The sequence below is a fragment of the Ascochyta rabiei genome, chromosome 14 (assembly GCF_004011695.2).
Source record: "Ascochyta rabiei chromosome 14, complete sequence".
NCBI lineage: Eukaryota > Fungi > Ascomycota > Dothideomycetes > Pleosporales > Didymellaceae > Ascochyta > Ascochyta rabiei.
The window spans coordinates 1,287,403-1,315,138 of record NC_082418.1 but is presented as its reverse complement, the minus strand read 5'-3'; the positions used below and the strand labels follow the sequence as shown (position 1 = coordinate 1,315,138).

General features: G+C 53.6%; 11 protein-coding genes and 1 non-coding gene across 12 annotated transcripts, besides 3 other annotated features; 4 read left to right on the top strand and 8 right to left on the bottom strand.

Annotated features, from left to right (window-relative positions):
- Positions 1-1,210: 1,210 nt before the first annotated feature.
- On the bottom strand, positions 1,211-1,816 carry EKO05_0008397 (uncharacterized protein; the record flags this gene model as incomplete). Its single annotated transcript, XM_059637291.1, has 1 exon — positions 1,211-1,816. The coding sequence occupies one exon, from the start codon at positions 1,814-1,816 to the stop codon at positions 1,211-1,213; it is 606 nt and encodes a 201-aa protein (XP_059493274.1).
- Positions 1,817-3,012: 1,196 nt separating this feature from the next.
- EKO05_0008396 (uncharacterized protein) lies at positions 3,013-5,166 on the bottom strand (the record flags this gene model as incomplete). The annotated part of the gene is made up of 3 exons (XM_038941491.1): positions 3,013-3,591; positions 3,647-4,236; positions 4,290-5,166. 3 exons carry the CDS (start codon positions 5,164-5,166, stop codon positions 3,013-3,015), a joined length of 2,046 nt encoding a protein of 681 aa, XP_038796840.1.
- A 2,723-nt stretch (positions 5,167-7,889) lies between these two features.
- Positions 7,890-8,944, bottom strand: EKO05_0008395 (bem46 protein, variant; the record flags this gene model as incomplete). The annotated part of the gene is made up of 4 exons (XM_038941442.1): positions 7,890-8,037; positions 8,106-8,231; positions 8,284-8,793; positions 8,841-8,944. The coding sequence occupies 4 exons, from the start codon at positions 8,942-8,944 to the stop codon at positions 7,890-7,892; spliced, it is 888 nt and encodes a 295-aa protein (XP_038796839.1).
- Positions 8,945-9,362: 418 nt separating this feature from the next.
- EKO05_0008394 (Proteasome endopeptidase complex) lies at positions 9,363-10,241 on the top strand (the record flags this gene model as incomplete). Its single annotated transcript, XM_038941246.2, has 5 exons — positions 9,363-9,375; positions 9,435-9,480; positions 9,531-9,545; positions 9,596-9,871; positions 9,920-10,241. The coding sequence occupies 5 exons, from the start codon at positions 9,363-9,365 to the stop codon at positions 10,239-10,241; spliced, it is 672 nt and encodes a 223-aa protein (XP_038796838.2).
- An 875-nt stretch (positions 10,242-11,116) lies between these two features.
- EKO05_0008393 (cyclin-like protein interacting with PHO85) lies at positions 11,117-12,540 on the top strand (the record flags this gene model as incomplete). The annotated part of the gene is made up of 2 exons (XM_038941359.1): positions 11,117-12,313; positions 12,364-12,540. 2 exons carry the CDS (start codon positions 11,117-11,119, stop codon positions 12,538-12,540), a joined length of 1,374 nt encoding a protein of 457 aa, XP_038796837.1.
- A 1,084-nt stretch (positions 12,541-13,624) lies between these two features.
- EKO05_0008392 (uncharacterized protein) lies at positions 13,625-15,775 on the top strand (the record flags this gene model as incomplete). Its single annotated transcript, XM_038946514.1, has 1 exon — positions 13,625-15,775. One exon carries the CDS (start codon positions 13,625-13,627, stop codon positions 15,773-15,775), a length of 2,151 nt encoding a protein of 716 aa, XP_038796836.1.
- A 375-nt stretch (positions 15,776-16,150) lies between these two features.
- EKO05_14t3 lies at positions 16,151-16,221 on the bottom strand. The gene has a single exon. It is a non-coding gene; the product is annotated as a tRNA-Gly (tRNA).
- A 904-nt stretch (positions 16,222-17,125) lies between these two features.
- EKO05_0008391 (ATP phosphoribosyltransferase) lies at positions 17,126-18,298 on the top strand (the record flags this gene model as incomplete). The annotated part of the gene is made up of 3 exons (XM_038941214.1): positions 17,126-17,270; positions 17,321-17,977; positions 18,060-18,298. The coding sequence occupies 3 exons, from the start codon at positions 17,126-17,128 to the stop codon at positions 18,296-18,298; spliced, it is 1,041 nt and encodes a 346-aa protein (XP_038796835.1).
- Positions 17,983-18,001: a tandem repeat.
- Positions 18,299-18,546: 248 nt separating the features above from the next.
- On the bottom strand, positions 18,547-20,075 carry EKO05_0008390 (uncharacterized protein; the record flags this gene model as incomplete). Its single annotated transcript, XM_038941260.2, has 3 exons — positions 18,547-18,633; positions 18,691-19,661; positions 19,715-20,075. 3 exons carry the CDS (start codon positions 20,073-20,075, stop codon positions 18,547-18,549), a joined length of 1,419 nt encoding a protein of 472 aa, XP_038796834.2.
- A 2,262-nt stretch (positions 20,076-22,337) lies between these two features.
- Positions 22,338-23,370, bottom strand: EKO05_0008389 (Translation initiation factor 3 subunit J component; the record flags this gene model as incomplete). The annotated part of the gene is made up of 4 exons (XM_038941296.1): positions 22,338-22,353; positions 22,405-23,096; positions 23,179-23,267; positions 23,352-23,370. 4 exons carry the CDS (start codon positions 23,368-23,370, stop codon positions 22,338-22,340), a joined length of 816 nt encoding a protein of 271 aa, XP_038796833.1.
- Positions 22,993-23,064: a tandem repeat.
- Positions 23,371-24,002: 632 nt separating the features above from the next.
- Positions 24,003-25,809, bottom strand: EKO05_0008388 (Mevalonate kinase; the record flags this gene model as incomplete). The annotated part of the gene is made up of 3 exons (XM_038941449.1): positions 24,003-25,418; positions 25,469-25,710; positions 25,764-25,809. The coding sequence occupies 3 exons, from the start codon at positions 25,807-25,809 to the stop codon at positions 24,003-24,005; spliced, it is 1,704 nt and encodes a 567-aa protein (XP_038796832.1).
- Positions 25,810-26,111: 302 nt separating this feature from the next.
- Positions 26,112-26,166: a tandem repeat.
- Positions 26,167-26,512: 346 nt separating this feature from the next.
- On the bottom strand, positions 26,513-27,696 carry EKO05_0008387 (2-acylglycerol O-acyltransferase; the record flags this gene model as incomplete). The annotated part of the gene is made up of 3 exons (XM_038941429.1): positions 26,513-26,542; positions 26,599-27,607; positions 27,674-27,696. 3 exons carry the CDS (start codon positions 27,694-27,696, stop codon positions 26,513-26,515), a joined length of 1,062 nt encoding a protein of 353 aa, XP_038796831.1.
- Between the last annotated feature and the right edge of the window lie 40 nt (positions 27,697-27,736).

Here is a 27,736-nt window from a genome sequence, read left to right as displayed (position 1 = left end):
TCAGGAAGCGGGGTGTCTGCGTGGAGACATGTCGGGCGGGGGACGGAGCGTGGTGGTGGTTGTCTGCTTCGAGTGGCTGCGGTGGTGAGTGGACGTAGCGTGGACAAAGCGGTTTCTTGGGTCTGCGTCTTGGGTTTGGGAGAGCGGTGGGTGGTTGATTGGGGTTCTGTGGGCGGAGGTCGCTGTGCGCTAGGGGGGGGAGACTTGGGGTTCGAAGAGGGGATGGCGGATCGGAAGCTGGGCTACGGAAAACTGGGGTGCATTGCTGGGATGGAGAGGTTCGATCGCTTGAACATGGACGGGGTGTGTGGAGATGGAATTGACATGTTGGAGGGTCGGTCGTGGATTGTTGGATTCATGTCTGTGTGTAGCATTGAGATGACTATTGAACTGTGCAGATATTTCGCTTTGGAAAAGATGTTGCTCGAATGGACCTGCGTGCTGTCGAAAAACGAAAAACGAAAACCGGCAGATTAAGCCCGACACAGCTCCAACATCGGGGCTTCTAGATTGTAGCCACAGCTCTCTCTGTCCGAGGGCGACATGGTCCACGAATGTCCGGGCGTACGGTGAACCTTGGAGCGCTGCGAGATCACTCCACCCATGACACGAGAGGTCGTGTCCAAGAAGTAGGGTTCGGTAGTGGACCGGTTCTGTCCCTGCAGTACCAGCGGCCACTCGAAGTGGATGGGAGCTGAAATTTTACAAGCTGGGTACGTTGACTGTTTTCAAGTGCAAGTCTCTTTCCTTTCCCGCACAGGGACGTAACCCTTGGCTCGAGTCTAGTCATTCATCTCGACGTTGTACGGTCCACCGTCATCCGATATCGGAGAGGCATGGAGCGGTGACCGAATCTACAACTCCCTGGGTTCGTGTTGACTGGTATGCGGAAGCTGTGAACCACTTTTCGACAGAACCATGCCTTTTTTGACTATTGCCTACGCTCCTAGGGTCTTGTCGTCGGTCGTGTGTACCTACGTATCATATCTCTGGACTGGTTCTACAGCTTGGTCTGCCTTGGCGTCTCATGGGTGCGTGCGGGATTGCCTACTTTCGAGGCCACTGCTGGTATTGTTTACTTTTCGCCTTCGGTCTGGCGACGTGACGAGCTGTATCGAGTTGTGCAGTTGTAGTGTAGAAGTGAGTCCGTTCATGGCGTAATCAAGCACGATGCGCAGACAAGCTGCAGCGAACCCAACGTACAGTTTTACTAGATGGATGCCGCCGAAGCTTGCTGGAAGATCGTTGCCAGCGTGCTCCAGATACCGAGAGTGAGGATGTAGCCTAACCTGGTTTCTCTGAAGGGAGGGTCGTTAGCGCAGAGCGACCGGTGGAGACGGAAAGCAAGGTGCATTTTCGACCTGATCGGTTCCGTATCTTGTTTGCTGTCGTGCATCTGGCAATCTCCGCATAGTTGAAAGGTGCGCCCGCGGAGGATGAACAACGGCCAGGGTGTGTCTCCTTTGAAGCTGTGGAAGATGCCAGAATAATGCGGGCATTGGCTGGAGGTGTAGAAAAGGGCCGATCGACAGTCGTAGAACACAACATGGGCAGACACAGGGCGAAAGCGTCGTGTACTCGAGCCGGGTGCCAGGCTTCTGCATATCTCTGTGTACACGAGACCTAGTCTGGATTGTGATGAGTCACTATGTGCGGTAGAACCTTCGGGCCTAGGTGTACCAACGATAGTGCTTGCAGATGCACACACACCCACAGGCACTGCAACCCCCTCGCTTGAAGTATCCTGAGCTTGAGACTCTAGCCGCTCGACCTGCCTGCTTTCTGTCAAGTCCTCTGCTGCCAGGTTCTCCATCATTACTCGTGGTCTGAACGACCCGCCTTTCGTCCCACGCTAGCTTGGAAGCTGCACGGGCGCTAGCTGTTTTTGGGTAGCATGGTCCTAGCTACCGTGACTTACTGCACCGCCACAGATGCACGGTCTCACATGCAAAACCTGAAATTTGCATCAGAAACCAGATGCGAGATTTGCGTTGTCAATCACGGGTGCGTATACGTCACCAACCTGGCCTCGAAACAGCGCAACAGCCAAGGGGACCGCACGTATGGATGGGCTCGGAGATGGCGGAGATGATCATGGGTGGCGCATGGCATGATGTGATCTGCGCTGTCTGGGTTTAGGCAGCGCAAGCGGGCCTGGCGGTCGAGCGCTTCGTTGCCTCTGTGAGCGAGCACCGAGGCGGAGGAATTTATCATCTGCGACCGCCGGACCTCAATTGACGCGCTTGCTGCCCCGTTCCTTGCAAGGGCCGAAAGAAGAACGTGGTAGGCCGAAGAATATTCGGACTTGGCGCGGCTCAATGCGATTCATTCCTTACTTCTGCAACTCCCAAGCTCAAAAGAAAATACGTGCAGCTCCAGAACCTCCGAATAGCTAGGCGCAGTCGCACAGCGGATTGTCAGACAATGTATGGCCGAACAGATGCCGAAGGATCTTCCATTGCACGGGCGCTGCTGATTGGCCTCAGAAACCATATCCACTAAATGGCAAGCGCACATCATGCCATGCAGCTATGGATGGAATTCAACGGGATTGCAAATATCGAGAGATAGAGGGAGGCAAGGAAGAATCGAGAACCAGGGTAATGAGGGAGACGTTGTGGAAACCATGCAATTATTGTTACTTGTTGTGCGTCATGGGATCCCAGGACTCCCGGACGCCGAATACGATACACCGGGGATGATAGGCGTATGGGCCTAAAAGAAACCAATCGTCTGTGCTTGTGCACGTAAGTGGGTCATGGCCTTGTGTCTTGATCTTTGGTGGTTCTTCGTGACTTGTTGACGTTCGATCCAGCCGAATGAGCGAACGCAGAGCGTTGGCTGTAATTACCTGGCATATCGATATATGTCCAGGATGGATGACGAGGTTCAGTGTTGAGTGGCGCCGTTGTTCGATGTCTCTTCGTTTACCACCAAAAGCGAAAGACTCCCAGAGCAACGCCATGCAAAACACCAGAATCATGCAACAAGCGTGTCCATCAAAGCACACGCCTAAAAGGGTCGCATCTGAGGGATGACGGGCCCACCAAGCTGTACTGGTGGCATCATCGGAATCCCCGAGCTTGTCGGGCCCAGACGGTGGAACATTTGTATCAAACGTTCACCAACGCTGGGTTCAAGCTCAGTACCGTCTCGTGCGATCTTGACTTCGCGATTGGCGTTCCAGGGATTGCGAAGGCCGCGAGTGCGATAAAAGGGGAGGCGATTTGCAGAAAGCCATTCAATCTTGAACGGTTTGCCCCAGCTCTGCGCGACAACAGCAGAGTCCTCGTCAACATGATTCTCAACCTTCTCCGTCACCTCTCCTTCGCCCTCTGATTCGGACAGTTCTGCTTCCCAGAATATTGTCCCACGAGCTGAATCGTCGATGATTCTACCCCTTGGAGCCCATTCCGTTGCTGGTGTAGGAATCGACTTGGGAACATCTGGTGCATCGATAATGTTCTCGGGATTTGGAGCTGATCGTGCGAGGTCTGGACCATCTTCTAGGATGGGCGATATCATACGTGCGTAGCCAAAGTACTCTCCGGACTTGTTGGCCGAGAAGATTAGATACACATTCTCTGCAGACTGTCTAGAGTTAGTCGTATTCCACAAGCAACGCGACGTCTGAAGCGGGTTTTACACGGTAGGCTTTGTTCAATACATCCTCGTTGTGAGATTGGGTGGCCCAGATTCCATTCCGTATACTGAGTTCCAGATCTTGCAAGGTAAGGCTTTTGACAATAAAATACTTGTTAGCGGCTGTGGAGTTACTGAGAGTCTCACCGCCACTCTGGTGTACAGGCGATTCCGGTGCCTCGTCTTGCAAGCCATCCACGGCTTCGCTAGCCTGCTTGGGAGACATTGGCGGAGACGCACTCGTCTGCTGAGTGCCAACCATAGCTGAGGGACCTATAGGCACTCCTGATGCTGGCGCTAAGCTGCGACGCAATCGACAGACAAGACGTACGCCATTGAAGCGTGAATCGTGAAACCTGTGCATGGCCGCAGTGCAGGAGTGTTCGGTACGATAGTTGACAAAAGCGCAATTGCTCTTGGATATCAAGAAAAGGCTTTCAATGTCCTTGGTAGCCTCGCGGGAAAAGTGGTCCTTAAGAGATACCACTGTCGTGCCTGGTGGGAGATTGCCTACCCAAAGGGCATGACCAGACTGCTTTGGTTTCCGAGGCGGTCCACGGGGAATCGAGCTAACAGATGCAGAGCGAGGTATTGCTGGGAAGAGTCAGTTGGCGCAACAGAGTCACCGTGTGATATATAACACGTACCAGGACCTGGATAAAATGGTGCGCCGAATGCCACAGCATTTGTAGGGGGGTCCCCGTGTACCATTCTTGCACCTGTGTAGCTAGCATCGTGGGGTGAGAGCTCGGCATTCTGGCTAGGGTTTCCAATGGGTGCTGTCACCAGACTAGCCCTCCTTCCAAACATTGCCTGACCTTGTACGCCTTGCACTGCATAGCCTACAGAAAAGTGTCCCTGTGCTCCATACGGCGTGGGATAGTACATGTATTGAGATGTTTGCGGGTATTGCTGGTAAGGATTGTGCATTGGATTCACGCCTTGGACCTGTGACTGAGCTGTGTTGTACGTAGGATAGATTCCGCTCTGCGCATTTTGCGGTGGCATATAGCTTTGTTGATAGGGACTGGTTGCGTAACCTGAGCCGTACGAAGGGTGGACGGACATACTGCCTGAAGTGTGCGCAGGCATTTGCAAACTTTGGCCGAGTTGATAGACAAGGGCAGACGTGGATGCACCGGATAGCGAACGAGGAACCGACTGTTGTTGGAATGACGCTGTTTCGGAGCTATACTCGGGCAATGCGCCAACCATTGCACCCATCCTAAACGTGGAGGGTTCATGTTGTTGCGATGGATAGTACTGAGTTGTTTGTGCGGAAGAACGATGGTCGGGTCGATGCTGTGCTTGGGGGATAGAGCTTAGTTGAGAGTAAAACGGGGCGTTGTTGTCATGCGTCTTGTAAGGCGATGAGGATGGAATTGGCGCATGTTGGTCATCACGCGCAAGACCAGCTGCGGTGAAGTCCATGGGGTGGGACCGGGACTCGGACGGTATATCACCCATCTCTCTCTCGACAACGACAGGAAGCGCAACCCACTGCTGTACCCAAACGAAAGACATGTCAGTCCATGCTCTATGTGCAAAACGAGTGACTAGTGAACGGCTATGCAAATGTAACGAGACAAGATTCAACCCGAATATACAACGTACCTGAATCTATATCAGTATGCCCAAGGCAGATGTGGCAAGCCGGATGGATTGGGAACCGAGAGGATGAGGCTTCGCAATGCCTGATATTTGAGTGTGCCAATGAGGGTACGAAGCAGAGGAAGATTGTGTGTAAAAAAAGAAGCTTAGAGTAGATAAGGCCGGTCAGTGGACGACTGACGGCTGCGGTTGAGGGCCCACTCAAGAGAGTGTTCGCTTGGAGCGGAGCGAGATGATGATCAAAATCGCGCGGCCACTCACACGGCGAGGCCGAGTCTTTGAGGCCTTACAAGGCCGCTAGTATAACGGCAGTGGCCGGAAGAAGGAGGAGCCTGGCGACTACGTGGGGACTGGCAATTAGATACTGGAAAGCGAGGGGCTGTCGGAGAAAGTGCTGACTGGCTTGACCCAGAAACAACGGGAATGCCGCGCGAGGGTTTTACAGGACCTCTGCCTCGACTGCAGATTGTAGCTTCTGGAATGGCTGTGTAATGACGGGATGGGAACCGATGCTCTGGAGGCGAAATGATCGACTAGATCCTTCAAAAGACGAGGCAACTGGGTGCCACGAAACGATTGCAAGGTAAAGTAGGTGCAGCGTAAGAAGACATGATAGAATGTGGCGAGTGGCTCTATTTCTAGATCATCAATGGGCCGGTGGCGTTTGCTGTTGGATCACTTGTCTGTGAAGCTTAGTGGACCCTCTTTTACCCTGGCATTTGAGATGCGGGAGAGTTCGAACTATGACCGCAAAACAAAGCAGTGACGGCAGAGCACCTCAGGCTTCGACACGCAGGCGCTAGATCAACCCTGAAATTCATCAAGTGCCGACTGTGGGGAACATGGCCGACAAGGGAGAGCAGACGTGCTTGAGAAATTTGCAACAAAACGTCCGGCCATACTCTTTAGGCTAGTCAAAGATCATGAACTAATTCATAGGCTGACCATCCACCCGAACGAATCCAAACGAACATGGACTGCGGGCCAGTGGGAGAGGGTACAAAGTGCCAGGAAATGTTTGGACTTAGCACGGCCACTCGGCGCCGCTCGCTGTCGGTCAAGTCCAACTAACATGGGCGATGCGCGACAACGGATTTGGCAAATAGAGATGCTTAGGAGAAGATAGCTTGACACTGCAGTGACCTGTGCCTGAGCAGCATGTTAGGCAGGCTGGTAGCAGCGTGATACAGTGGAGCATGCATCTGGAACCAAACCTGCCGGGGCTGGTGCGCCAGACTGCACTCTCGCCTGGCGGGCCGAAACCAGACCTGCAGAGAACGAAGAGGAGGTTGTAGGAAAGACGTATGGCGCCAGTTCACGACTCGCTCGGCAGCGGCTCGGCGGCTGAAAAGTATAGCTTGCAGCCGTTGTCGTGAAGAATTGACATGGAACGATACCCACCAATAAATGTGCAACAAAGCTCTTTTGCCACCCTCGGTGACACCGCGTCGGGGGACGACCATCACAAGCTCCACCTGCCATGCCAGTCGGGATCGACAGTAGCGCTGAGCACAGCCGCAAACTGCAGTGTGGAGATCCGTTGCAAGGGAGAGCAGTAGGAGAACGCCTGACAGGCTTTACGGTACATGTTGTCCTACTGCAGTCACACTCCTGTACTGTGCATCGATAACCTGGTTCTTCGTGTCTCACATGGTGGGAGCTATGTAAAGGCATTGCAAGCTGCGTCGTCACCTATGCTGAAGCGAGCCTTTCCGCTACCCGTGGCATGGCGGAGAGTGCTTCTGGCATGACGTAGATGTGGCGCAACCCGAGCTTGCAGAAGTTTTGTTCTTGTTCGTGCAAGCGCAACGCTCCTGTGCCAACTGCCGGGAATAGTCATGGGCACGCCAACCGAATAATTTGTTCAAGCGACTCTTGCTGTCGTTGTCCGCTCCCTGCAACCACTACTGCGGGGCCTCTGCAGTTTGGCGGTATTCGTCAGCGCGCGCGAAGCCGAACGCGAAAACGATCAGTCCATATGTGTGGCGAGAGTTCGCGCGAGAGTGGCTGTGATGGGGATCTTTGCTATGACGGGGTTCCACGCCATGCCATGCCCGTACCTGTCTGGGGCGAGGCCGTGAAATGGCTCCCCTGGCGATCTGGACTCCACAAGTGTTTTGGTGCTCAGAGTCTGGACTTAGACCCTGAGCGTACCAACTTTAGAAACACAGGCACGCGTGACACGACGACTATCATTCGAGCTTATTGCATTCACAGCATGGAAGGAAACATTTCCTTAGCATGTGCGTCTACGCCTCGGTCTGTTGGATCCAAGCTTGCACAGCGACGGGTGTGGAGCTCCATGCTGCAGGTTTGGAATGTCTGGGTCACATGAGTGTCTATCACTGCTATCTTGGAACTGTAGCTATCAGGGAGTGTTCCGTACTTTCAGCGCCAAAAGCTCTCGTTGCACTCTTCACACCACTACGACTGCCAACAACAGACCTTACGACACGATGATGAGCATGATTCCACGATGCGACCGTTGCATGCGCAAATTCGCCCTTTCGATGGGCCTTCATGACTCCAGTTGTCTTTCCTTGGCCCTGTCGAAGCACGCAGTGTCGCCTCGCTGGCGATCCATACAAGGGCCGACTCTCTGTGCCATCTGGATGCGTGACATGACCTGACGACCCTCATGCTGTGACGAATTTTCTTAGGAAGTCATCAATATGTTGGAAATACCCTGGCTCTGCTACTGTGTCGTTGTGAGTCCCATTGGGAAGCTCGCGCCATACTTTGGGAGCTCTGCAAACCTTGAATAGACGGGCCATGTGCGAGGCTCTAATGCAACAAATCAGTGATCGAACTCATCATTGTCTTCATGCCTATGCACAAAAGGGAAGACTTACGGAACAATTTCGTCTTTCAGTCCCGAGAGGAACAGGAACGGTATCGTAGTGATTGTTGGTAGTGTATCCTCGCTGGGCCATATCTGGTGACATAACGGCGTGAGGAACCGAGCTGGGGGAAACGCACTACGGGGAGTTAGATGACAAGGTACTCATCCAGGTCTGACCAGCTACTCACGATGGTATAAGCTTTCTGAGTGAAGTGAATGTGTTCTCTAGCACAACGCCAGCGATATCACCCTGCTTCTGGTTGCGCGAAGCGAGTCCAATAGCTACAGCACCCCCAATGCTTTGTCCATAGATGACTATCTGCGTGCCCCGAAGTTTTGATCGATTGCGAATGTAGTCCAGGCCAGTCTGAGCATCAATCATAAGCCCCTTTTCGTTGGGATTGCCAGACGATAGACCGTAACCACGATACTGAAGCATGAGTATATTGCAACCAAGTTCGTTCGTAAGGACCTTAGCGATCGGAAGTCGATAGCCAATGTTACCAGCATTACCGTGAAACATAAGAACAGTCACGTTGCGAGCATGTTGTTTGTTTGGCCGAATGTAGAACGCGCTGAGTGATTCGCCGTCCGGAGTCGGGATGAAAAGCTCCTCGTAGTCAGTAAGACCGAATTGTGAAGGACGCGGAACATTGGTCCGAGCATCAGGTGGAAATGCTCTTGGGTAGATGAGCTCACTGGTCACGTCAGTGGAAAGCTGGCGTCGCCATCAAGTGAGACATACTTCTGCTTAAAGTATAGGAGGCCACTACACAGTGCCGCGATGCCGGAAGAGGCAAGTAGCGGTATTCGCAGATAGGACATGAGCGTATCGAGAGCGGTACCCATGTCGACCGACACAATCTGGGGGATCTGCTGGGTGGAGTATACGGTGAACGGGTTCGGAGCCTCTCTGATGGCTTGAAGGCGAAAAGTCCGTACAAAGAATATCTACCTCTTGGTTCTACATGAGTTGATGTGTAACAGCTAGCTATCGTCCACCGATGAAGATGAATGGCCACCTGGAACCGTAGGTGATGGCGTCGTCCACGCGGTACGGTGGGCCAATTTGCCCCACTCAGCAAGCGCAATGAGGCGCCAAGACTATGGGCAGGCTGTAGCTGTTGCGCGTTTACCATCATCAACTGCACGTCTGTAACGCTACAGCTTCCTTGTCCCCCACACCACAGTCACAGAACCACATTTTTTCCGGTCTTTCAGCTTCTACCTACAGTCAGCTCAAACCAAAGCGATGATGTCTACCGGAATGCTAGGAGAGGGTAGGTGACTAAGTGACTTTGCCCCCATCACGCAAGCTTGGTACTTACAGACTGCGCAGATGGCATCCACGTGGACATGAATCACCTGAAGAAGGGTGAAGTCAAGTAAGGACTATCGCTAAAACCTCAGGAAAGCAGTGCTAACACCACGACAGCCTGGGAACCTCCATGTCCGTCCCAACGCGCCCCACCATCTTACCGTCTCTGACAGCTTCAACAGTATGGCGATCAACTTCAAGGACGGCGTGATATTAGCCGCAGACAGCAGAACGACGACCGGCGCGTACATTGCGAATCGAGTCACCGACAAGCTCACACAAGTTCACGACACGATCTGGTGTTGCAGATCCGGCTCGGCAGCGGACACACAGGCCGTAGCTGATATCGTACACTACCACCTCGGCATGTACGGCATCACCAACGATGAACCTCCGACAACACAGACTGCAGCGGCCATCTTCCAAGAGCTCTGCTACTCGAACAAGGACTCTCTTTCGTGAGTGATGCAGCGACCTTGGTTTGAACAGCACTGATAGGAGCTTAGGGCTGGGTTGATCATTGCGGGATGGGATCACAAGCATGGCGGCCAGGTATACTCGATCCCACTCGGAGGTTCCCTGCACAAGCAAGCGTACGCGATCGGCGGTTCGGGGTCCACATACATCTACGGATACTGTGACGCAAACTGGAAGGAACACATGACGGAAGAGGAAGGCATCAAGTTCGTCAAGGGTGCGCTCTCTGAGGCCATCAAGTGGGACGGAAGCTCTGGCGGTGTGATTCGCATGGTGGTGCTCACAGCCACGGGCGCACAGCGACATCTGTACCTGCCAGACCAAAACTACGAGGGTCCTGGTAGGCAGTAAGCAGAAGACGGTAAACAGCCCAGGCTTGAGGGGGATGCGTTCGAGATATAAGACATAGATCTGCAACTCTGAGCGAGGCATGACCATCATGATGAAACGAAGCCCTGTACAAACTCGGCGACAATCAAACCACAACGAGGCGATATGATGTATTGAATAGGATGGCTTCGTCCAGATAAAGCTATTTGGTTGTCCAGCTGGATGCTGCTGTGCACTACAGCGGCGGTTGAACGCGATAGTAATGAGACTTTGAAGTGGACCGGTGTCAATCCAATCAAGAATCAGCTTTTTGTGTTCTCTCAACCAACTAAATGTTCACGTGGGCCACCCAGCCATTCTCAGAAGATGATTGCGACAGCATCGAGCGCAGTTGAGTTCAGTTGGCGGTGGAAGCTCGAAAGAGCTTGGCCAATGCACCCTTGTCTGTACCGTGCAGGGTCTCGTATGTTGCAGCGCTCTTGGACACGCAGGAGATGATGCACAGCGTGCCGCCATATGACGAACCTAGTCTGCGCGCTACTGGCCGAAACAACATCTAACCCTCAACACCACAAACTGACCCTGCAGCCCACACCCGTCCCCCTCACTTTGTTATAGACGCGTTGCCGTCCAATTCACTTTGGTCACGGCACGAAAGAGCTGGGCATGTTAACCCTCGATTGTCCTTAAATCGTTGCGTTCCCCCGGCTGGCTCTGCAACGATAAGAGCTTGTTCGCACCGGCCGAACCTAGCAGCAGCCGCACTGCCTCTCTTACCTGGCGCACGCTCAACACACGCTCCTTTCAAGACAAGACGGTGCTGGCATCGTGCCTTCCTCTGCGCTGCTCAGACCCAGCCATCCTCGTAGAGTTCAGTTGGTCCTGCGACCCGCGGAATGGGATCGATAGTAGTGAGCGACTTCGGTGGGAACCACTTTCACAAACCCGTGTTCGGTGGTGGCAGTGGACACCAGCAGGCGCAAGAACCTCCTTCTTCGCATTCGGGACGGCCCTCGTCGTCAGTGGACGCGCCGCCTCGAGCCGTGGCTGACGTTCCAATGGCCGATGCGGGAGCCCCACCATCCAGCTCAACACCAGCTCAGCGAGCGCAGCAGCACAACCCCCCGGAACCCAGCCCACACACATCCACCCAGCAGCAGCAGCCGGCACCTCCTTCTAGCCCCCGCTTTCGCCCACATTCGCAGCAGCCCACGCCCTCTGCCGCACAGCCTCGAACCGTGCCCTCATCTGGACCATCATCTGTCCAGGGCTCACCAGCACAACTGCAGCGCTCACCTGCCGAGTCGAACGCAGCGTCGCCTCGAAAGATCAAGGTCACCAGCCTGGCCCACATCCAAAGTTTTGCCGTCGATGAGTCGAGTCCCTTTTCCCAGACGCGCTCGTTGTCGCGGCGTCAACGACGAGACCCTGCAGACGTCGGACCACAATATGAGATCAGCGAGATGCCTGTCTCGGATATCATCGAGATGGTCGCTGGGTTGCTGACCAAAATCACTACCACGAACGATCGACAGCATGATCATCTGCATCGCCAAATACCGCCCGTAGACGGAGCATCCGGACTCAGCCAGCAGACAACCAGTGTACTAGCCTTTCACGGCAAAAATGTGCCCAGTATATCGATACTGAGTTATCTCAGCCGCATACACAAGTATTGTCCTACCACCTACGAGGTCTTCCTCAGTCTTCTTGTGTACTTCGACAGAATGACAGAGAGAGTGAACGCGGGACCTATGCTCAACCTCCGCCAGGCCAACCAGCAATCGTTAGAACGCTCAGGAGCTGTTGCTTCGGCGACCACGACTGCTGCGGCGGCTTCGCAGACCCCATCAGTTGCAGCTCAAAGCGTAACACCACCCCCATCTGGATCTCTCGGCAGGCCACAAGAGCCTGCAGCACACGCTGCTCAGCCTCCGTCCCCGCCCCAGCAAGACCTGGACTCTGATGCATACAACCTTTCCCATTTCTTTGTAGTGGATAGCTTCAACATTCACCGACTTGTGATCGCTGGTGTTACTTGCGCCAGCAAATTCTTCTCCGATGTGTTCTACACCAACTCTAGATACGCGAAGGTATGTTGGCATTGGTAACCCGCCTTTTGTCCGTTAATTAATCAACATAGGTTGGTGGTCTACCATTGGTTGAGCTGAACCATTTAGAGCTGCAGTTCCTGTTGCTGAACGATTTCCGTTTGGCTGTGCCTCTCGAAGAGATGGAGGCTTACGGGACTATGCTGGTTGAGTTTTATGCGCGAGAGGTGGCCGAACAGCACGAGCGACAGAACGGAGGAAGACAGTAAATCAACGCCTGCGCGTCTACGGGAGCGACTCACAGTATGCTCATAATAGGTTCCATGTGGCCCTGGCACAGACGAGAGAAGGAGCCCTCGGTGCCAACCAGCACTGAAGCTGGCTACATGGGTATGGACCGAACGAGACAGACGACGCTCTTCCCATCTGCCTCACAACTGAACAGATGGATGTTTCGAACCTCATCCTTTTGGGAAAAGGCGTTCAACTCTTCAAGACTTCGATCCCTTGGTCCTTAGTTTTGAACGGCCTTTGTCTTACCAATATCCTAGAGCGAACCTTCACTTTGCCCAAGCATCGGAACACCAGCATCAGCGGAGTGGTTGACACCAGATGAGATCACAAATGCTTTTGTTGATTGATCCCTGCTTTCAGTCACTCTCATTGCTTTCTCGAAGACCATTAGGGCGGCGTTTATAGAGGTGTTCGGAGGCGAGCATAATATCTTGAACAGGACTGATTTTATCTTCAATCTTTCCCGCTCCCAACTTGCAAACCAGTGCGCCTTGATCGTGATGAGGATTCGAAAGTGTTTAGCATGTTGCTTGTATCCTGCAGCGCATCAGATCTACTCAGACGTACAGTCGGTCACCATGCCATCCACTCAGTCCTCTTTGCGGAAAATTACCTGTCTCATGAAATCCTTTGGCAGCTATTGAGAGGTGTCGTCTCGAACTAGGGCCTCGAAGCCTGAGATGTCGGCGAATCAGATTGTTGCGGACTAGGAGGGCCTGGCTAAAGAGTCAACCCTAGACGATCGACAGCCTCTGTGAGTAGAAATTGGAAACCCAGCTTTACTGAGCTAGTGGACATCTTTCCTATTAGATGCATAAATCTGAATCAGATCCGTGTCTAGAATCCGTCTAGAATGTGTCTAGCATTGCGGCTAAAACCGACGAGCCGTGACGTCACATGTGAATAAATGATCACAAGTAACCTCTTGCCGCTGGCCACACTGCACCTTTCACTTTGTACCTGCGTAACAGACCCCCCACGCCCACAATGAACGCCTGATATCCTTGAACCTACCCACCACACTGTTCTACCTGTAGTCTGCATCTTGCTGCTATCACCATGCAGCCATCAAAGTCGCCGGGTGTATCAAGACGGAAACCTGTTTCCACAACACCTGCCGTCAAACGAAAGACTGGTGTCACGAATAGCCTGCACCTCATTTTCCTAGTAGCCACAGCAGTAGCTGCCCTGGTCTTCGCATGGCCTTTCCGTTGGATAATGTCCGGAGCACCTCAGCTGGTTTACGCCATTCTCTTGGGCGAGGCCAAAGGCAACCGCGTCTTGCCTTTCGTACCTTTGTGGACTATCTTTGCTACAGTCAACTTCGTGTATGCGGTATGCTCGACATCTTGGCTCTTGTTCTGGGTGTTTTGGGCTGCGTGTTGGCCGACTTTCATCATAGCCTGTCTGTTCCAGTTCGACGCTCCTGCGGGTCTTGCGAGACGTCTCTCACGGAAGACGTTCCTTCGAGATCTGCACTTTATCAACGATCAGATAGCCTTTTTCGATCTCCCTGCTTTGGAAATCGACACAGAAGTTAAGGGCTTGTTCGTCATCAGGGGTATTACGCTGTCGCTCTCCACCTTGACGCTGGTAGCGTATGGAATCGAAGCAGGCATCAAGCTCTCAGATGAGATTGAGCTTGGAATTCAGGTCGACAAGGTGACTGTACCCCTTTTTAGGACAATTCATGTCGATGATGTGTACGCCAACATCAAGGGAGGAGAATGGGAGGTAACATTCGGAGATGTACCCTATGGCAAACCTGAAGAAGACAGCGACGATTCGATGATCGTCGCCGATACCGCCATTCTAAAAGCTGCAGCTGCAGCACGGCCTGCAGAGATGGTTAGGAACATGACAGCAGACGCGCCCCCTACAGATTCCGAAGATGCCAGATCTGCCTTCTCTTCAGTCAAGCAGCTATCCCCGGTCGAGGAGAAAGCAAACGCCAAGTATCAGCAATATATCAAGCACATTAATGACACCAGTTCGATTCAGATAGCGAAGAAGCAACTGATCGAGAAAGCGCGCAAAGACGAAAACAACCTGGACCCCGATAAGGTCGACGACCTCCGTGCGGCTATCTGCGCTCAAATCCACAGCGGTCCTTCGATCCCGCACCCTCCCTCTAAATCGATAAGAGTCTCAACCCTCCGAAAGACATCGTATCCAAATGTCAAAAGGTGGCTACACCGCTTCCCCTTCCTGTATCGACTCATGCTATTTCCTATCTGCTACTTTCACACTGTCAAGTTCAAGTCGGTGTCAGCTGCGGGTTCTGGGAAGTGGTTTGTTGCACTGATGCAAAAGTATCTGTTCAAGCACTACTCATCGCAGGATGGCGAAATCCGCAGGCTGGAGGCCCGCATCTCGTCCTTCTTCTCAGAGGCCAACTTCTGTGTCGAGATGACCAAGATTGTGAGCAGCGCATCGTTTCCGATCAACACGAATTACGATATAAAATGCCACTTCGACGTGTCGGACATCATGGCTTACCGGTCGCTAGCGGATGCAGTGGATCTCAAACGGGTCGTTGAGGTGGGAGGCCTAGACGCCATTCTCAACGTTCCTATCTTCTTGTTCCCGCACCATGAACACATCTTCCCCGAGGTGCCAACCGATTTCGAGAAATTGGAACTGGAGACCGAGATTCAAGAGGCAGAGAACACAGCCAAGGTGACGCAGGCACACAAGACGCTTAAACAGCTGAAGAAAGACGAAGCGAACATGCATGTCAGCGCACACGCCCACCTTCCGATGGTCGTTTCCCAGGAGATGCTCAACTTCATCGCCGCTATTGTCAAAGCGACCAAGGTCATCGAGAGCGACAGGGACTTTGAAGATGCAAAGGTGCTGCGTGAGCTCAAGCGTGTCAGCACTAATGCTTCTGACAGCGAGTCTGTATCCAGCATGAACAGTGCGGCATCGGACGCTACTGTCAGCGAGGACAAGAGTTTCAAGTCTTTCCTACGCAAAGTAGACACTGGGTTCAAAGACGCGTCCAGCAGAACAGCTGCCAACATGCGCAAAGCTGGCGTCAGTACAGTGTCTGCTATGGCCAACGATCGCTGGATCGCGAGATTGGTGGGCAAGATCACGAGGAAGCTGGAGAAAGCACAGGGGGAGGTTGGCTATTCCGGTGACGTGCCAATCGCCTTGGAACCTTATCGCATCAGGCATGAGGATGAGACCAAGGTTTTGCCGTAAGCGGACACACGAGCCCAGGGGCCTGACATTACGTGATACCCTGATTGATTAGTTGGTCTTGTGTAGCGTTAGCAACATAGATGTAATGATTATTATATCCTTGTCACTCCTTTCACGAAAGGCCATAACACTGTTGTGAGTAACTGTGCTGCAGAACGAAAGTAGACCACAATCGTGGTCAACACACTCCAGAAAGATGAATTACCTAAAAGGTGTGCCTTGAAGCTGAAGTAACATCAATACAACCTCTGTGTAGCGACGCGATGACCATGTTCTCGATGACTCGTACAAAAAGAGAAGTCGTGAGCTGCAGTAGTCGGCTCCACCTGGGCAAAAAGAACGGTTATTTCCAAGTCAATCATAAGAAGGATCTTATGCATCCTCCGGGAGTCGAACCCGGGCCAATTGCTTGGAAGGCAATTATCCTACCGTTGGACCAAGAATGCTTGATGAAACCAGAATCAAATTTAAAAATTATATATGTATTTGCAAGATACGCTCAGAGGTGTCGTGCTTCGTACTTTGTACTTCTCCTTGGATTGCCAACCAATGCTAGGGAGCTGGAAGCAGAATGCCCGGCCCGTCTAGGAAGTCAATCCGCGCTTGGCATTACAGTTGTTGCAATTCAATAAGCAACTGCGGCGAATCGTACAAAGTCAATTCATGTCGAGTATCACCGTCATAACTCGAGTCTTCTGGTATCATACTTTCCATAAACTACCTGTTTCTGCGGATTGCTTCACGCAAGTTGTCAGGCTTGGTGATGCTGGTCTCACAGCAGCCTCGCTTAGCACGCCCGCCGCGGGGCAGCTGCATGTGCTCGTTGCCAATTGATGTCATCCTTCAAAAGTCAAAGCCGTACTTCGGAGCTATGGTCAGCAGTTTTTTGTTCAACAGATGTACAGAGCGGACGACGAAGTAGCAGTAGCAGTTCTAGTATCTGTTGAATGCTGTGGCCAAGCTCTGCGAGTATCTAGTAGCCACTGGCTCATTACACGTGCAAGAAACACCCCTCCTGACTCACCTGCGGGCACGATAGGCAAAGGCGCATTACCATTCGCACCTTGCAAAAGTTGTACACCACGAAACGACACATCCCACCCACTTCATCTGCAGCACGCGCATATCTCCGTCCTCCGCCAGACGCAGCAGCACCCAATTGGACCTTCCTACGTGGGCACTTGGTCTCAGCCCGCACGCAAAACATCACGTCTAGCCATCCTCTGTCGCACCGCTATTTGCAATACCCCATAACTTAAGTCGCGTATTCAGCATAAACAACATGGATCTAGTCAACTCGTATGTGCTTTTGCCCCGCTTCCTCCTTCCTTTCCGCACAACTTTTGCAAGATGCCTCACGCCAATGGAGCCAACGGGCCAAACGAGATGGAGTACATCATGCAAAGAGCGCGCCAAGGCAGTCGAAGCTTGCCATTCATGACTGACACATTGGGCAACAGCCTGAACGACCGACTACTCTTCGCGGTACCCAAGAGTGAGCTCTCCTGCCCATTGGTCCTCAAGCGTCTCTAACCACTGCAACAGAGGGCCGTCTTCACCAAGTTTGTCTCGACCTGCTCCACGGCTCAGACATCCAATTCCACCGCCACTCGCGCCTCGACATTGCGCTCGTCAAGAACCTCCCTCTCGCGCTCGTCTTCCTCCCCGCCGCCGACATCCCCACATTCGTCGGCGAGGGTCGCGTCGACCTCGGAATCACTGGCCGCGACCAGGTCGAGGAGCACGAATGCGGCGTACCCCCCACAGCAACGACCGGCGTCGTCGAAGTGCTCGACCTCGACTTTGGAAAGTGCAGTCTCCAGGTCCAGGTGCCCTCGAAAGGCGACCTGGCCAAGCCTGAGGACTTGATTGGAAAGAACGTCGTCACCTCCTTCACGAACCTGGCGGAGCAGTACTTCAGGAAGCTGGAGGCTGAGCAGAGCGGGTCGACAAACGGCGACGCAAAGGATGCGCCGCTGAAGACAAACATCAAATACGTCGGCGGCAGTGTCGAGGCGGCATGCGCGCTCGGTGTTGCAGATGGTATTGTGGATCTCGTCGAGTCCGGAGAGACGATGCGCGCGGCGGGCCTGAAGGCCATTTCCACAGTCGTCTCGTCCAGCGCTATCCTGATCAAGTCGAAGCACCCCTCAGACCCCAAGCTTGTTGATCTGATCACAGCCAGGATAAAGGGTGTCATCAGTAAGCCCCCCCCCCCCCCCCCCCACGCACCGGCGTTGCGCATCTCTACTCTCGAGTCCTCGTCCTTGCTGACTGTCGATAGCTGCCCAAAAGTACGTCCTCTGCACATACAACATTGAGCGCGCGAAGCTCGACGAGGCCAAAACCATCACCCCGGGCAACCGCGCGCCGACTGTCACCTCGCTCGAGGAGACCGGCTGGGTTGCCATCTCCGTCATGGTGCAGCGGAAGCAGATTGCCATTGCCATGGACAAGCTGACCGAGGCCGGCGCCTGCGACATCTTGGTCACCAAGATCGAGAACTCGAGGACTCACGATTAGAACGGGTTGGACGAGAAGACGGCCATGGACGGCGCTTTTGATAGAAGAACGCAATATGACATGGGTGGTTTCGTTGCAAAGGAGAGTCTACATGGGGGTATCGCAGAACTGTGAGGTGATGTACATGGAAAAAGGAAAGAAGAAAAGCGAATATCTCGGGATAGACAACGTGGAGTGCGACCGATTCCTTTTCGCGCTCGTCATGTCTTCATCGTCGTCTCTATCAGGCGATGTAGAAGCCGTGAGATTCAACCAAAGAACTCGCCCGAGACAAGTGACTCCCACGGCTTTCCCGTGTCCCAAACACGTCGCATAAGCGATCTCGCTCTATCGATCTAAGCAGCTTGTTAGCCAATCTTCGTGCTCTGCAAAAGCGGCTCCGAGATGCTCACCTGCGTCATGCCGAACCCCTCAACACCTCTCAACCGGTCCATAATCTTCTCGCGCTGTCCCTCGTCCTGCGCGTCGCACCCTGCGACAAACATGGGGAACAGGAGACACGCCTCGGCCGACGAGCCCCGACGCACCTTGTACAGCAATTCGACAATCTCTCTTATGGCGTTCTGCACTTCCGCGGCTGTGGCTGGCTTCCCCAGCACGCGGCGGTAGAGGTGCACTAGCCCGCCCCAGTGGAACATTTCATTCGTGGCGTAGATTTCCGTGGCGTCCCACGCGCCTTCTGACTCGCTGCCGTGGTTGCATCCCCGGTGGATGTACTGGTCTGACAGGCCTTCCTCGAGCTCGTGGCGGATGTGCATTGCCTGATTATAGACGTCAAGGCTCGGGTGCCAGTTCTCGCGGATGTTGCCCTCCTCGTCGATACGCAGTGGTTCGCATTGTTTTGCGAGCTCGGAAATTTTGGCCAGGCTGCCGACGCAGCGGTTCGTGAAGCCCATCAGGCAGTCGATCTCGAAATCTTCGTCAGCCGAAGCGTTTTCCGATGACCAGTAGAAAGACCCGAGAGGTGTGTCGTTTTTGTTGCCACTGAGGGAGCCGACGACGTCGAGGTATGCGAACCAGCGTGAGAGGAAGTAGGCGACGCGATCTTGTCGGTCTACGCCCTGCGGTCCTCCTCTTGCTACGACCATTTGCCGCGCCATTTGCAGATGGCTCTGCCAGGAAATGGGAACCTCGAATGTGTTGGAGGCGATTATCTCCAGGCTTGCCATCATGATCACGGCAGCTAGTGTGCTGTTGGAGATGTGGTTAGGGTTCTCCGTAATTGTTCGACGTAGTCTTGGAAATACATCCTGTACCCAGACAGCAATGCGATTAGCAGGCTCTGGCTGGTTGAGCATTCGAGCCCGGTGTGAAGCGCTGTAAGCAAGTAATAGGTTCATGATATTCTCATCGCGTACGGCCACTGTTCGCTTCAGCTGATGTGTAATGCGGGAGATTGGACACATGCTTGCTTACTTTCTGGTAGAATCTGGCGAAAGGGATTCTTCTCGCAATCATGCGGAACAAGGATGCGAGCTGTGTGGTTGATAAAGTGGTGAAAGTAGAGTAGGTTCATCTTGTTCTCGTTGAGCAACGGAGGTAGTGGCTCCAGTGACTTCGGGATGCGTATCTGAACTGGTTTGGCATAGTAACCCCCTTTGCCGAAAGCCATATCTTTTTTCTGAGGTTTTGATCCGGCGAGTGGAAGGTCATCGTTGAGCTCCAATGTGTTCGTTGGTGGACTATAGATTGCAATAGCAGAGTCGTCTTTGTTCCTGGGTGTGTCGCAGTCCGCCAAACCCATGTCGTAGCCGTAGGTTGTTGATACAGAGTCCATTACCGGATATCGTCGTCTGGGTTCGCCTTCCGAGTTGCTCTCTTGTAGACTGCCGTCATATGTATTATTGATTAAGGACTTTACTGATAGCCGGCGCAGGTCAAGAGGCGCATATGCTGGGCTTTCTTGGTTCGCTGAAGAGCGCGCGGTTGGATCTTCAGAGCCTACTGAAGAGTTCGGGGTCAACGGCATCGCAGCAAAGAGGTTGTAGGGTGTGGGCGGACCTGTATTTGGAGAGCATGTATCTGAAAGAGTCGTTGCAGGTGAATCTGCTGAATGATTGGATTTATGACGCTTGTACATCGAGTCTGCTGATCCTCTTGGCGGAGGCATGGAGGATGGAGAGAGTGATTCCTCGGCATTGACAGAAGTGAATCCGACATTGCTGTAACTAAAGCCCTCAAAAGCAGGGTCTGATGGCGACGGAGTTTCGAACTGTGTATGGAACTGGATTTGGTGGAAGGGCGCCGGAGCAGGCAGACCAGTCACAGCTTGGGTGTAGTGGCCTTGCTGAGGAAGTCCAAGTTGACTGCCATTTGGGTGAGATCCTGACCGGCTTAGTCTGATTGAACCAGGGTCGATGGTGGTGGATCTGGATCGAGTAGGGGAGTTTCTTGTTATCGAGCGAACATGTCGATCTACAGTGTTGGGTGGCACTGATGATCCTGGGGTTGGTGGATGCAACGGCGATCCGGCATCATTCTCAAAGGAGAAAGTCGACATGTAAGGACTGCCAGATCCTGTAGTCGATGCTCCGGAGCCCGACCTGGCTGGCTCCCGCTTCGTACGTCCACTCCAGTTCAGTCTGATACTATAATCGCATGGCTCTCTCTGGCGTTCACAGTTCAGGCAATTCGGCTTCTCCTCTCCACTGCACAATTGTTATAACAAGCAGTATCACACATTGCACGGGTGATAGTCACCATTTGACTTTGCGCGCTTTACAGGGCCTACGTAAGGGATTAGTTCCGACAAGTGTAAATGGGCATGCATCGACTTGCCAGCAGCCGTTACGCGATCTCTTCTTCGGCTCGACGCCGGGCTTCTTTGGGCGAGGCATTTGTGAAGTGGGTCAATCTGTGACGAACAAATACAGATTGGGCGGCAGTGATGTCCCGGCGCCTTAGTTACGAGATGTTATACGGAAGGCGAGCGATCATAACCTGCAGAGCTGGAGCCTCTAGCTGAGTCGTTCTGGGAGCGGGGACGTTCGCGGGCTTCCCGGACACTATACGATGCAACGAGGGCATGTGTAGCACGCCATGCGACAGCGTGGCGCATGTAGCAGGAGTCCTTGCTCGAACGAGGTGCTCTTGGACGTTGGCGTAATGCTTTTGGACCTGTGCGAAAGGTGGCTAGCTTTTGCCTTGTATGCCTCTGCGTTCGATGGATGGACTAGAGCTGCGATAAAGGAGCTGCATTAGCTCTAGACTTTGCGGCATAGATAACCTCCGATGGTAAGTACGTTCTAAAGCGTGGGGTAAGCATCACACCTCAACTTGACGGCTTTCGCATCAATTGCTCCCTGCGAAATTCTGCTGCCATTCAAGCGTCACCTGATATGAACTGGTAAACTACTCAGAGATAATCTTTCACCTGCGTCACCTTGGTTCGATCCTGCCAACCTCGATCTCGCGACACAACACATGCAAGCTATCGCCCTCCAAGTGGCTGATCGATACGTTCGTCCTCTGATCGAATCTTCCACGTTAGCGATGGAAGACACATCACGCCAGACGTGCCTGGAATTGGTGTAGTGTGAATGCTCCAGCCGCACGAGCGTGGGCTGAGGTTGTAGCTGAATAGCACAAATAGCCTACCATATGAAAGAGTGTACCACCAATAAGAATCCGAAGACACCGTCCATGCAGTCTAGGAAAGGTGTTCTCTATGGCCATGCTGTATTCAGGGTACGAGCTTTGCTACCAACGTCTGTCTGACGAACCAAGGCTCCATTCCCACGGAGCAAACTAAAAGTACGTAAACACGCCGTTGAATAAGTATAAGATCGTGTATTCATCGGCAACGTCTATCTGTGTCTTGCCGTCACTCCTTACTCGTCCTATGCTATGCATGCAAACTATACCAGTCCCACCCTAGGAAAGCCAACGAAGCAAAAATGGGGAATCGTGGAAGGGCACCAGACAGCATTGCCACCGGCTGACGCTCTTGAAGGCGGACTCGGCGACTGCCCGATGATTGTTCTTCGTACGGGAAGAGGGATGGCGGAGAGGTGAATCTCCACTATGAGGTTGTCGCTTCTCACATGAAGTCGTCACTATGAAATTATCAGTGGCAGATCGTTCATCTTGCGACCGTCTGTACTTACTCGCCAAAGTCGTCGTTGTCGTATGTTGATGTGTCCGCATTACGACCAACATCCCTTGTAGCGTTCAAGCTGGTCTTGGTCTTTGCTGCCTTGGTCTTCTTTCCACCCTTCTCGGCGGCCTTCTCCTCCTTCATCTTCTCGTTGCTCAAGGTAGTCAGACCAGACGCAATCTTCTTGATCTGGTCACTAGGCAGCTCTTTTGAGATTCCCTTGACGAACTCTTGCAAGAACAACGAGTACTGGCCCTTCTTGGAGTTGTTGACGATGAGAGGTGTAAGGGTCTCGCGCAGCTTGGTGAACTGGTCCTTGGTGTTGGGGTTGAAGATGGAGAGAGCGCTGAGGTCGACAGACTTGGTGGGGTCGCTCTCGTCGGAGACGGTGACAGCCTTTGCAGTCTTGGCCTTTCCGACGCTGAGCTCACCGAAGAGCTCTTCGGCCTGGGCGCGCGAGCCGTCCTGTTCGGCCTGACGAAGCCTCTGGCGGCGCTCCTCCTCGGTCTCCTCCTCCGACTCGTAGTCCTCGTCCAGCTGTCGTCGGCGCAGAGCCGCCTGCCTGTGCTCCTCGATGCGCTGTGCCTTGCTCTTGTGGTTTGCCTTTGCTTCGGCCTCAGCCTTGGCCTTGGCCTCGGCCGCCTTCTTCGCCTTCTCGCGCTCGACTTCGGAGTCCTCGGCTTCGTCCCATGCGTCTAGGACCTGTGTTGGGGGTTAGCACGTATTCTTTTGTGCGTGGCGGGGTAAAAGTTGTGCAGGCGCGGGGCATGGCGGGTGAACGCACATCGTCTTCCTCCTCATCGTCGAACTTGCTGCGGCGGGCGATAGGGGCGGCGGCGGGTGAGGATGAGTCGGAGCCGGACTCTTCGTCGTCTGCGGTCGTGGTGGTCAGCCACGCTATTCACAGGGCAAGGCGCATTCATAGTTTGAGGCGCACAACATGAGAATGTGACGTACCCCACTTTCCAGGAGCCATGATTGCAGCGGGGTATGCACGCGCGAACGGGGCTGTCGAGTGCGGTAAAGTGCTCACGGGTGAGGCTTGGTGTGTGCGCGTGGAGTGTTGGAAGAGAAGGTGAAAGAAGTGGGCTGGTTCGAAATTACGAAAGAAGTTGACCGCGGACAACAATGGTTGGGCTCACGCGAAAGCCCGGCTCGCTACCCATCTACGTCAAAATTGCCGTGTCCCCTGTCCAATCATGTCTGACAGCCGTCTCGACATGTGAAATGTGAACTTGGAGTGCTACCATCGACGCGTTCATGGTGTCGAAGTTGGTCTTTGACATCGTACTCGTTGCGGTTACCTTGGTTGGGTACCTTGGGTAAGTTGTGTGCGTGCACATTCACTTTCAGCTCGATCAGACGGGAAGCAACTAGCATGCTTTGTGCGAATGATAGTTATTAGATATTGACAAAGAGTATAGGCGACACAACCATGCAGAGCTGTCAAAAGAACCAGCCCACTGGTAGTAGAATGACTTGCGTCCAAATTCTTGCGTCTTCCTTTTCACAGTCCCTGCTGTATTATACAACATACATACCAAAAGGCGGTTCTGAAGTGAATGTTAGGAAGTGGAACGAGCTGGGGCCAAAAAGGGGCCCTGTAGCTCATTCCTCGTGCGTGACCCACGGTCTCCAGAACTTCCAGCCTTCTCGGACGTCCTTCGCAAGCTTTCTTCTAGGGCTCGCCACGCCAACTAACCTTTCTATCCCCACAGTACCCTCAGCCATCAGGAATTTTTCTTGGTCAATTTCCTCCCCACCCTCTTCCTCGTTGCCGTTGTGTAGTACAGCTGGCCATAAGATGCCGACACCGTCACCGGCGAGCGTCGTCTCAAACTTCTCGAATCCTTCGTCTTCCAGCTTGGCTTCAAGAGAATCCAAAATCTTGTGCTTGAGCCTGGTACCATTCGAGATCACCGATGCGCTGCAGTCGGCTTCGGAAGAATTGTCAGACTCGTCAGAGGAGAGTTCCTGATTGCCGTTGCTGTGGCCGCTGGAGAGCGCCGGTGGCTTGGGCTTGATGATTGATATGGCGCAGCCTCCTCCGCCGGCGCCGGTAAGCTTCGTCCAGCCGATGCCGGTGTGGTCGATGAGTTCGCGGACTCGCTCCAGTTTGGGGTGCGAAACGCCGAGCGAGACGAGCAAGCCGTGATTTATAGTCACAAGCTCGCCGAGATGTTTGAGTGCGGCGTGAGAAGTAGGATCGAAATCGGGGGATGTGAGAAGTTGGTGAGCGGATTCGGTGACCATACCAATGGATTCGAGAATGTTCTCGGCGAGGGCTGGGTGCAGGGTCCGGAGCGTGCCGACCTTTGCGACTTCAGTAGCTGTGCTGCGAGACTGTCGTGTGTTCACCAATAACAAGGGAAGCTCTGGGAAGTTGTGGAGCGGTTCAACGCGAGGTGGCTTGCCCTCGCCCATCCTTTGGTACAGTACTGCCTTGCCGCCCGACGACACTGTGTTGTCGATGCCCGAAGGGTTGCCGTGAATGCACATTTCTCCAACAAATGCCCAGCGATTGATGCGCTCAATGTTCAGTTCGCATTCCTGCGGCGGCTGGTCTTGGTGAGGCCCGCTCAACGCGCGGATTTGCATGAGCAAAGCGGCGCTCAAGCAAACAGAGATGCTGGCACTGCTGCCCAGTCCGGCGCCTATGGGTATTGTCGAGCGCAGTGTGTACACGCACGGTGGTGTCTTCCTCGAAGCCAGCGAGAGAAAGAGGTACAAGAAGGAGCAAGCCGAGGCATGCTGTATCTTGCGCATTGACTCGGGGGCTTTGGGCGAGACCTCATCGATGAAGGGCTGTATGGCGGCCATGAGGTCGGGGTCCAGTGCGGTCACCAGATCGTAGTAGTACTTCTTCTTCCCTGCCTTGGCGAAAGCGTCCCAGGGCAAGTCGTCGATGTTCCACGTGTGTTCCATCTGTATGTCGGGGAAGCGCAGCTTCACGGTTCGGTTCGATTTGGAGAGAAACGAGACGTGGAGGTAGGAGCGGAGCGAGATGGCAGCAGCAATCGCAGCCTGCACGCTGTTAGATTGCAGTCTCGGGGTCAGTGTTGCGCACAGTGTACCTTGCCATGCACGACTGCATGCTCTCCGTACACAATGACTTTGCCAGGTGCAGACACCATAAAGGGAGGCATCATCGGCGACGATTGCTTCCTCTTCAGGGCGGGCGCAACATCTGCTGCTGAGGCGGCGACCGAAGGCATTTTCGAGGCCAATTGGGCGCGTGCAGTGTCGATAGGTGAGTGTTCAGGTGTTTGCGTCGAGTGTGAGGTCGAGCGTGATGTCGAGCGCTGTTGGTGTATGACTTCAGTCCAAGATTAGCCGTAGCTTTAGGGCTGACGGTGCTCTCCAACTCACGAGGCGCGTCAAAGGTGGCTCTGTGCACACTGCCGTCGACTGCCATGCCTGTGTATCGCAGAGGGCAAATCTGGGTGGGGCAGAATGCGTCGACGGGCGCTCTTCAGGAGGCGTTGAGCGCTGGTCCGCTGGATAACCTCGAACATTCATTACGCAGGCGATGCCAATGGCGCGCTAGCCTTTGCCTCAATCGCGCGACGCTCCCAGCGGCCATGCAGGAACGTCGGCGTAACCGGGGGTGTGGAGTCGACCCTGCCGCTTGCTCGCCTGCCCTATGGCCGCTTCTTGGTTACCAAGACATTCACTGCCGCATGGCGTCGTCAACGTGCACTGATCGCTGCGCATAAGACTGCCAACTGCCAACTGCCAACTGCCAACTGCCAACTGCCAACTGCCAACTGCCTTTCACACCAAATCAGTAAAAGAGGGAGGGGGTCGATTGCTGCAAGTTGTCTCCCTCGTACTCTCACAGCAGCTCGAGATGACATGCACACACGCATCCTGTGCTGCCATTTACTGACCGGTTCCTGACGCGGAGTGCACCGGACGACACAGCCTCGATTGCAACGCACACAATGTCATGTACAGAATCCCAACTGGGAGCGGATGCAACTGCGCACAAGCACATACTGGTCTCTTGGTTGTCTACTCTACTTGACTGGAACGAAGCACAACGTGTCAATGATCATGCTAACAAAGAATATCCCAAACGCCTCGCTATGCACGTGAAACCAACCAGATTTGGCCGACTATGCTACTGGCGTCTTGATCATAAAAATCTGTATGCATGTGTTAGCAACAAGATGCGAATCTGTCGTACGAGGTCGGCACCTACCTCTTTTAGTGCCTGTGGATCCATGCTTGCGCGCTTCTTCATCATGATGTGCCTGTGCCTGGCTGTCTGCACACCCCTTGGCACGAAGCTGGGTGTCGATGTGCCTGTCGCTGGCACTGAAGAGCTTGGTGTGGTATCGTCGTCATCGCTCTCCGAACTAGAATCCTCTGCGCTGCCCTTGGACTTCTTGGCTTCCTTTGCAGCCCTCTTAAGGGCCTTTTTGAGCTTCTTCTCTTCCTTGCGAGCCTTCTTCTCTGCCTTCCGTCTCGCCTTGTCTGTGAGCGGTTCAGGGTCGGACGCAGGTGTGGGCGCATCATCAGACATCGGTTCTGGGTCGGACGAAGCCTTTTCCTTCTTGATCTTCTTGCTAGACTTGTCCTTCTTGTCCTTCTTATCCTTCTTATCCTTCTTTTCTTTCTTGATCTTCTTGTCTTGCTTGCCTGCCTCCTCGCGCAAGTCCATGCTCTTCTTCTTGCGCTTCAGCTTCTGGTCTCCTGAGCCCTCCTCAACAGCATCAGCCACCTCTCGCTTGCGCTTCTTGCTCGCACCGTCGTCGCTGTCCGGCTCTTCCTTGATCTTAGGCTCCAGCTTGACTTCTTCCCTCTTCTGAATTTTGTCGCCGACGAGGAAGCCACCACTGATGAAGTTCATCGAGCCGAACTTCCTGTACACGTAGGCTCTCTTCTCAATCTCCTCCCGTCTCGCCTCTTCCTTCTTCACTTCCTCTTCCCTGCCATTTAGACGCCCTAAGATGCTCTCTAGGCCGGCCAGACCAAAGTTTTCCGCACGCTCACTGCCCCGTTTGGCGCCCAGACCTAGGTTGTCATCCTTCAGGAAGACACGAATGTGCGATTGCGACGCTTGTGTGTAGTGCGCCTCGTGGGCAGCGTCTTTGGCACCGAGTGTGTCGCCGGCTTTCCATCCTTGTGCGGCAAGAATCTTGTGCCCGAAGCGCTCAGTATTGTTCGCCCAGGTGGTGTTCTGCGGGTCGTTGGAGATTTTGGAGCGACTGGCTGACTGTTAGCATTTGTCGCGTAACTATAAGTTGCAAAACATAAGCATGAATGTGGCGTACTTCTTCTGCTGAGCGAGACCCATCTTGACGGCTGGTTGCTTTGGGTTGAAGGAGCTGCAAGAG